This window comes from Oryzias melastigma, linkage group LG3, assembly GCF_002922805.2.
Source record: "Oryzias melastigma strain HK-1 linkage group LG3, ASM292280v2, whole genome shotgun sequence".
NCBI classification, from domain to species: domain Eukaryota; kingdom Metazoa; phylum Chordata; class Actinopteri; order Beloniformes; family Adrianichthyidae; genus Oryzias; species Oryzias melastigma.
The window spans coordinates 30,119,362-30,128,655 of NC_050514.1; the positions used below are offsets into that span (position 1 = coordinate 30,119,362).

Genomic DNA, 9,294 nt, shown 5'->3' on the forward strand with positions numbered 1-9,294 from the left:
AAAAAACTTTAATGCCATATATTGTATAGTTTTCCTCAGGGAAATAAATTTGGCCGTTGAGAAGAAAGGGTTGAGGATCACACCGATGGGTTGTAATCTTTCAAAACATATTTGTATCATAAATATATATATATGTATGTGTGTGTGTTATGTTCTAGAATTAACAAATATGAATATTAGCCATGAACCATAGCAGCACACAGTCTGCAGAAAGGAAGGGGATAGTTGTAGAGAAAGGTCAGGGGCCTCTCCTCATAGCATCATTCAACCCCGTATTTAATAATGCATTCAGTGAGTTATGCATGTCCTTCAACCGCCAGAAATATGCTGAATTATTCATTTTTATGGTCAAAAATATCAGAACATTAAACACAGCATGCTACATATGTAGGCCACACAGAAGAGGAGCCCACTTCCATCTGCAATAGTGCCACTCTGTGTCACGTCTCTTTACTTTTCCAGACCATCACTGTAAAGTCATGTGTACCCTGGAAAATGCCAATAAAACCATCAAAACCGTAGAGAAAACCTGTTGTTTCTTTTTTTTAAATGATGTATTCCTCACAGCAGTAGAGGAAGCTGCAGGTTTACGTTTTTATCAGATGACAAAAGAAAGTGACGAGCCATTGAAGACACTTCACACCCAGCGGTCACTTCCTGTGTCAGACAGACGCTACAGGTCGAGCAGTTTTTGCACAAAATATTAAATAAATAAGATACAAAATGTAAATCTGGACCAACTGGATTTTTTTTATTTTAATTTGTATTATTTTCTTTTAGGTTTCTAATTTTTATTGTGGTTTTAACCATTTAGATGCTCTTAGTAATTGTATAATCTTGTTTTTAATTAACTTTTTTTATCTAGATGCAAATGAATTAGTGATCATTTCTTGTTTTCAAAGACAAAATTAATCATTTTTATTTAACTTTTTCTTTTACTGAATGAAGGATGCACCAACCAAAGAACACTTTTTTTTTACTTTGTTACACTTAATAAAGTTTAACTACAAATAAAGTACTAATTTATGCTATATTTAAAAAATATATGTGTGATGTTCCAGAGCATTTAAAGTATTCTATAGAAACTAAATATCATAAAAATAGACTTACTAAATCTTTAAAGGCCCTCCATTGTGGCTCTCTGGTTAAAGAAATGTTTTTAAATATATATTTTTAAAAATTAAGGGAAAAAAGTAATTTAACTCATTCACAAACAGAACATATCACTCCATGAGGCTCCTGACTACATTTCCCATAATGCTCCATCAATTCTTCACGACAGTTGTACCAAAGCACTCTTTGGGAGATTTTTGAGTGCCATTTACCGCAGAAAATTCACTGTGCAAAATCAGAGTTTATACTATAGCGCACTGGATTAATTATAAGATGGATTTCTTTTATTTTTTAACAAATAAGTGGTTTGAAAAGATAGTACTGGTCACCTAATTAGCTCAGATTTATTTATTTATTCTCAGCCAGAAATGTATAAACTTCAAATGATTATTATTTATTATTAGTATTACTCCTGACATTACACTACCTGCTACTACATTTGCTGCATTGGGATAAGTGACCAGTAGTATTTTATTTTGAAAGGAAGCCATGTGAATCTGTCAAAAGATTTAAACTATTTCATATTTTGAAAAAAAAAAAAAAAAAATGTGTTTTTCTTTACTTTTCATTTAATCATTTATATTTATCACAAGAGTAACATAAATCCAAATCAAAGTTTTATTTTTCTAAAGGGTAAGTTAAGACTTTGTGGCTCCTGTTCAATTATGGTCAATAAGAAATTCAACTTTATTTATATGGCACTTTTCCTGCAACAAAGCATCTCAAAGTGGTTTACGTCTTAAAATAAATAATAATAAGATCAAATATAGCAGTTAAAAACACATCCCACAAGTACAATCAAAATAAATCAAATGAATAATTAATACAATCAAATTAATGGGTCATAAACTATAGCAGATCTGATAAAAATGAAGATCCATTCTATTTAAACTTTTATAAACTATTAAAATCGACCCGAATGGCTCTTGAAGTGTTGCAGGGCCCTGCTCTGTACAGCAGAGAAGTGCAGCATCAACAGGGACTCTGAAAACCTCAGCATGAAAAATAAAAGACGAGCTGCGATGGGCGGAGACGAAGAGATGTAGCAGCACATTACAGTAATGGACATCCACCGGGGTGCCCGGGACTTACAGCAGATTAGCATCGTCACTAAGAACGCTGACCTCACTCACACACTGTCTTAGATCAACAACAGATCCATAGTAAAGGTAATCCACTGCACCTTTAAACACCCGCTGCACAGCTTTCAGACATGAATTCATGTGTTTCAAAGGTACAAAAATATATGAAATGATTTTTAAGACTGATTTACACAGTTTTCACTTTGATCTTAAATAATTTATCCATCTTTTATTCTCAGTTAGTCCTAAGCAGGGTCATGGGGGTTTCTGGAGGTTATCCCAGCTGCTTTAGGGGGTAAGGCTGGGTCATCAGTCCATTACAGACACACAGAGTCCCACATCAACCTTTGAAGCAGGATTTGTTGTGGGAAGAACCTGAAGAAAATAAACAGGGAGAGCATTTAAACTCCACATATGAAGGGCAAAGCTGGGATTTGAACCAGCGCCTTCCTTGATGTAAAGCAACAGTGCTTACATCATTAATAAATCCTCAAAATACATTTTCAGTTTAAAGTAAACTAATTGTTTTTGACATGACAGTTTATTTATTTGCTTGAGATTTTTTTTCTCATGAAATTAGATGATTTACCTTCAAAGTGAAGTAATCGGATGCATTTTTTGACCAAAAGCGCCCTCTGCTGGTTATTTGTCTTCATGACGCCTAATTAGGTCAAAGTTACTAAAACAGTACAAGGCTACTGCTCTAGATTTCTGAAAATGATTTTGTAGCTATTAAACTTCTCTGATTCAGAAAATAATACACAGTTCAAATGTGAAATTGTAGTTCTTAAAGGGTCATTATACATCCATAATTCTGGTTTCTTGTGAAAAAAGAAAACATGCTGGAGTAATTCAATTAATCAATGCATTGTCTCCATTATTTTCAATTAAAAGTCCACAAACTCCACTAGCAGGAGGTTTCTTTATTTTATTTGTTAAAGGATTTAATCAAATCTACTTTTAGTGACTCATTCTAGTCGAGAAAGTGGATTTTATTTTTCTTGTTTTAGAAATCTACATCTTAAAAACTCAGGAACATGTTCATTTTTAGGAACTCATGCTTATATACAGAGGAAATGTAAAAACACTAGTCATGGAGATAATAATATTTAATTCAAATTAAAAAAAAATAATTAAAAAACAGTTAATTTAATAAATTCATAAAGTTAAGTTTTACACATGTGAAGTTGGCTGTGAATAATAACATAGTCATAAACAATAATGAAATATTACTTTAATTTTACAAAGCACACACTAAATGTAATTCATAGAAATGTAGGTAAAAAACAAATTGTTAGAAACAATATGCACAAATTTATCTGAGCAAAGGTACAAATGCATATACAGTCACACACATACAGTGCATTTTTTAAATTAGAAATTTAAATTTATATTTAGTATTAATATGAATATATTTAATTTTTTTCAGATGTTCTTGATGTTTAAGTAAAAATATCCTACAAAATATAATATAATATAATAACATAGGTAGCACTATATACATATTCCTTTATTTCTGCATTGGTCAATTTATTAAATTTGACTTATTCATGTATTTTACATTTGTATTTTCTTTGTTTTTATTGCTAAATATTTATTGAAATAAACCAATCAATCAATACATCAAGACTAAAAAACACAGAAAGCTTCTTCTTGGTCTAAAACAATAATTAAAAGTTTAAGTCTACAGTTTTTAAACATTTGCGGAACCTTTTGTCCGCAAACGGCACCCGTATCTCCTCCGCAAACCCTTCGGTTGTTTCCGTAAGTCACGTGACGCTTGGCGCTCTTGTCGTGTCCCTCCGTCCAGAGTCCCCCTCTTTAGCAAACACAGGACGGTTAGCACCGGGTGCCTGGCGTCATGTTTCGAGCCGTTTACCGACTGACGTCTGCGGGAGCTCGGAGTCTGGTACGGACGCGTCCCGGTTACGCGGGTAAGCTCGTTTTTATTCATTTTCTTTGGTCACGAAATTCACGAGTCCAGAGGAAAGCTGCAGCTAACATAGCTAGCATAGCTACCGTGGGCGTTCGGGTTTGTAGTTTAAGGCTCGCGCGGGGTGACTTTGGTCCGTTTAATCACTGTTTATGCCATTTGACTTTAAAGTAAGTTTTTTCTACACGGATAGGAGGTCCCATATTTACGGGAGGTGTTAGTTTGCGTATTGACTGAAGAAAAGTCACGACCTTGCGATGACCCTCCTCTGCCAGTTCAGGAGCGTCAGTGAGCGCAGGTTAAACGCAGAACTGCGCACTTTTAGCTCAAACTTGTATTTATTTATTTATTTATTAGGGTTTTATTTTATTCATTTATGTTTTCTGGAGCTTTACCCAGACGATCTGTAGTGGTGCCGCTATTCTCTCACATCCACCAAGCTGAAGTCCTGGGAGCAGCTCACCTGCTGTCTTTGTTTACTACTTTTAGTTTGTTCTTCAAGATTTAAATACTCTTTTTTTTTTTAGATCTTAAGTGAGCTATCTCTGCTATAAATCGACGTTAAACACTTATGATGTAAAATAAACCAAAATAAATCATGTGCTGCTATAAAAACTTTATTGAAAACAACTTTTGCACAAAGAAAACAAAGTTTTACCTCATTCTCTGCATGTTGGCTGAAGCTGTTCCTTCACAGGTTTTTTCCTCCATTCATTCAACTATCTGTTTTTATAACAAAAACTTTTTTTTTCTTTAAAGAATATTAAGCAGCAGAGGTGGGGACTCGAGTCACATGACTTGGACTCGAGTCAGACTCGAGTCATGAATTTGACGACTTTAGACTTGACTTGGACTTTCCTACCTCTGACTCGTGACTTGACTCGGACTTTGATGTACATAACTTGTGACTTGACTCGGACTTTAGCCCTCTGACTCGGAAAGACTTGCTATTTTTCCCCTAAATCCACGGATTATAAAGTATATTATAAAGTATATCGACAAAAAGCCGCGCGCCACGGTCCTCTGTCTGTGTATGTGTACATTCGTGTTTCGGCCCAACATCCAATCAAATTAGAGTCATGTTTGATTGATGTGACAGCCCAACCAATCACATTGCAGAAAAACAAAGCCCCGCCTCCCCTTTAAAAGCGCGAGTTCCTGTTTGCCGGTGTTATTAGTTCTGGCATAAATGTTTATAGATCGTCAACAACAAACGGTTTGCAGTTCGGAGAACATGTGGATATAAGGATTACTCACAGAGATTCAACATCAACCAACTTCATCTGACTGTAGGAGCAGCAAAATCAAGTAAGTTCTGAGTGAAAGCTGGCGCTAGCTTAGCGGCTAACCGCTAGCTGCAGTTAAATGAATGGGATGTGAACTCTGTTATCACTGGGACACCATGCAGCTCGGTAAAATCACAGAGTGACAACAGGTGATTTATACATTTCCACCACTCAGATCCTTATCTGGATCTGGGCGGGACGCGAGTGATCATAGCGGGACAGCAGTGCTGCTGGGGAGTGGGCTCGGTTGTTTTCTGATAGAAATCCAGCAAACGTATCATAGAATTCACGGAGATGCTGCATGAGGGTTCTTTTTCCCCCTTTTTTTCGGTTTACCACTGTTGCTGCTTTATGCTTTGTGATGTGTTTCAGAGAAAAACGCATCCTCTTTCTCTGGGGGTCACATTCCCTCTTGAATATTTGCTGTTCCTTACTTTTTTCATTGACAAAATATTTATATTTACTGCTTAAAGAGTTTTGAGTTTGCATGTCTTTATTTTAGTGTTTCACCTGCTATATAAAAAAGAGATTTATCCACCATAAATACAAGTTATTTACAAGTTATTTGATTCTAATGAATTTAATCATGAATATACTCATAATCTCTGTATTCAGAGTATTTCCTGTTCAAGTACAGCGTGAACAAAGTAAGATTTTGTGCATAGCTTTGCAATATATATTTATACATAAAATTTCACGTGAATAGTCACTTTCAAAATATATGTACCAATATATACATGCATACACCACATTTAGTTTTACACTAGGCATTTTTGTTTTGATTTCTACTTTTCTGTTTTGAATACATAATTTAACTTAACTCCTGTTAACTTAATGTGAGATATTTTGACAGTAAGTTGACAGAAATTTTGTACTGAATAAAAAAAATAGTTTTCCAAACAACAAAAAATCATTTCACAACAGAAATGTTAAACATAAACCTAGATATACTATTCATAAATTTTGTTTTGTTTTTTTGGAGTCAAACTAAACCACTCTGCATTTTACGTTCTTCCTCAGTTCTTCTTCTTTTATCCGCTCTGTTTATAAAAAACATGCTGATGTGAAACAGAATCATAAGTTGATAATTATAGTGGTTTATTAATTTAGACTGAAAGAGTCAGTATCTCATCACCAACAAGCTTAAGTGCACATCACTGGTCTGTAGTGAGGGGATTTAAAGGGACCATACCATGAAAAACCAACTTTTTGAGCTTGTATGTGTATTTTAATGTTCATTCCTCATATAAAGAACTCCAAAGCGGTATTTTGATTCACTCATGCATTTCTGATTACCATAAATCCTCTACAAACTGCACTGTTAGCAGCAGCCCCTCCCATACCCACGAAAACGAGCGGGTCCTCATGATCTCATGTCACAGAGTGAGACCGCCCCTTTCAGGAAGAGTCTGCTCTTATAGCTCCGCCCCCAGTCTAACACCAACACCCAATTTCTCCACAGAGCTAATGATGATCAGCGAAAAACTTTCATTTCAAATGCAGAATATCGTATATCTTCTTCCAGTTGTGTCCTGTCTTCAATAAATTCCAGCTCAAACAGTTTGTTACTTTAGATGCGGGGCTCCTTTAAGACCCCCCCAATGGGCACAGTCTTGAGTGTATTTTTGTTGTGAAGAAGTGTAGCGATGGCCGGGCCTACTAAGGGCAGATATATGGTATGTGCATCCATCTTTGAAAAAAAAAGATATTTATTTTTGAAGAAAAAATCAAATACACACTGCTGGCTCTAGAATGAAATAAAATGGGCGGCAGCCACACGCAGCAGCAGGCGGAGCCTCAGGAATTTAGTTGTTTTACTTCCAGATAGGACAAAAACTGAAGAAAATAACTGGTAGTATTTCTCAAATGTGTTTTTCAGTGTTTCAAAGGTAATATATGATCATATATATGGATATAGTTCACTCTGAAAGGCTTAAGAAAATCATGGTATGACCCCTTAAATATCCAGACAACCCTGGTTCCCTGCTGTCTCCATCTTACCTCATTTCAAATGTGGTAAACTGCGTTTTTGTTATAGATAAACTATTTGGGATTTTTGAAGTGGAGATGCATCAACTCAGTGGGAATTTAGCTAAAATGCTTGTAAAATACAGTTCTTAAAAGCACACATGATCTGTGTAATTAATATTACATTGTTTTTGAAATGACTTGAAATGACTTGAAACATTAATAGTAGGACTTGTGACTCGACTTGAGACTTGTTGGCCATGACTTGTGACTCGACTTGGGACTTGAGTGCTTTTGACTTGGGACTTGACTCGGACTTGAGGACAAAGACTTGGGACTTGACTCGGACTTGCAAAATGATGACTTGGTCCCACCTCTGTTAAGCAGTAGTTAATACTAAACCATTTGAATACATGGGGATGACCTTGCTGTTTGTCCCAGCAGTGCTGAACTTGAATTGATCTTGATACAATTAGATCCGAAATAAAAATGTTTACGTTTCATATGTTGTTCTATGGAATCAAATTCTAGTGTTCTAATGCCATATCACACATACATCAAACAAAAAATGTCAATTTTGATTCTTCTACCAAGTTGGGTCAATTATATTTGGCTGAAGGTAAACCACAGCAAGGATGTGTTGTTTTCACTAAACCTTTTTATTTCACGGGACTACAAACAATACCTGAATAAATGAATGTGACACTTCTTTACTCACAAAGAACAAAACTGTCCGGAACGCCCAAAATATTAAGTTTTTATTGTTTGAAGCTGTTGTGTCCCAGACATTTTGTTTTTGTTGCTTAAAATAAAATGTGCCTGTAAGAAAAAAAAATATCTGTTAAAACACATTTTTATTTATATTTTTAGATGTCAAATGGGTAATAAATACCTATCCATTTAGATGAAATAATTGGACTGTTTGGTATCACCACAAAGTTAGTTGGATTTTTTTTATGTATTTAGATGGTTATCGAATCACGTGAGAGGGAAAGATATACAAATAAATGAAGTTTATCGTTACTAAATTCTGTATTTGCTTCGAAAGTGTTTTTATTTCAGATAAAGAATTTATATTAAATCTTTACATCTGTAAATTACTTTAAACAGCATTTTCTTGCTAAATGACGTAATTTAATTATGCTTTTTTTCCTAAGACAAACCTCCCAGTTTTATTGAAGCTGTCTTTAGGAGAGTGTTTCCATTTTTTATTGTAAATATTGAAGATTGCAAGCTTTGAAATATGATGCCTCTTTCATAGCATTTAAAAATGTTTTTTTTGGTTTCTAGCTCCAGTGGCTTCCAGATGTTATTCCCATGGCAAAGTGGAGACGGATGAGGAGTTTGATGCTCGCTGGGTGACCTATTTCAGTAAGCCTGACATTGATGGCTGGGAGCTCAGGAAAGGTGAGGTTATGAGTGAACAAATAGCTTTTTTTTTCTAATTCTAAAGCAACATTTGCGAGGAAAAGCCACTTAACATTACTAGTCTATGCTATGATTTTATTCAACATTTTTATCCAGGTTACAGTGTGACAAATAAGTGTGCTTTACTTTTTCTTAAGGAGACATCTGACATATTAATTCATGTAATTGTATTTTGAAATAACATGGCTTTTCATAATGATTGTAATCTTAAAGGCATGAACACCCTGATCGGATATGACCTGGTACCTGAACCTAAGGTTCTGGATTCGGCGCTGAGGGCCTGCCGGCGGCTGAACGACCTGGCCAGCGCCATCCGCATCCTTGAGGCTGTAAAGGTGAGCGGCTTTCCCTGGATAACCTCCCATGGAGTTCAGCAAAACTCACCAGATGAAAAAAACAATCAGTCAGCAAAGAATGCCACTTTGATTAAAAAAACATATATCAAATCACTGTCTAAATCAGGGGTCTCAAACTCGCGGCCCGC

At 35.3% G+C, this 9,294-nt stretch overlaps 1 protein-coding gene across 1 annotated transcript in view; it reads left to right on the forward strand.

The window, feature by feature from the left end:
- The first annotated feature begins 3,950 nt into the window (after positions 1 to 3,950).
- Positions 3,951 to 9,294, forward strand: part of LOC112160863 (cytochrome c oxidase subunit 5A, mitochondrial) — a 5,865-nt gene continuing 521 nt past the window's right edge. The window contains exons 1-3 of the mRNA XM_024295718.2: positions 3,951 to 4,129; positions 8,673 to 8,789; positions 9,024 to 9,145. Coding sequence (XP_024151486.1) covers positions 4,057 to 4,129; positions 8,673 to 8,789; positions 9,024 to 9,145 — 312 coding nt within the window. The 5' untranslated portion in view covers positions 3,951 to 4,056. The remainder of the gene's footprint in view (positions 4,130 to 8,672; positions 8,790 to 9,023; positions 9,146 to 9,294) is intronic.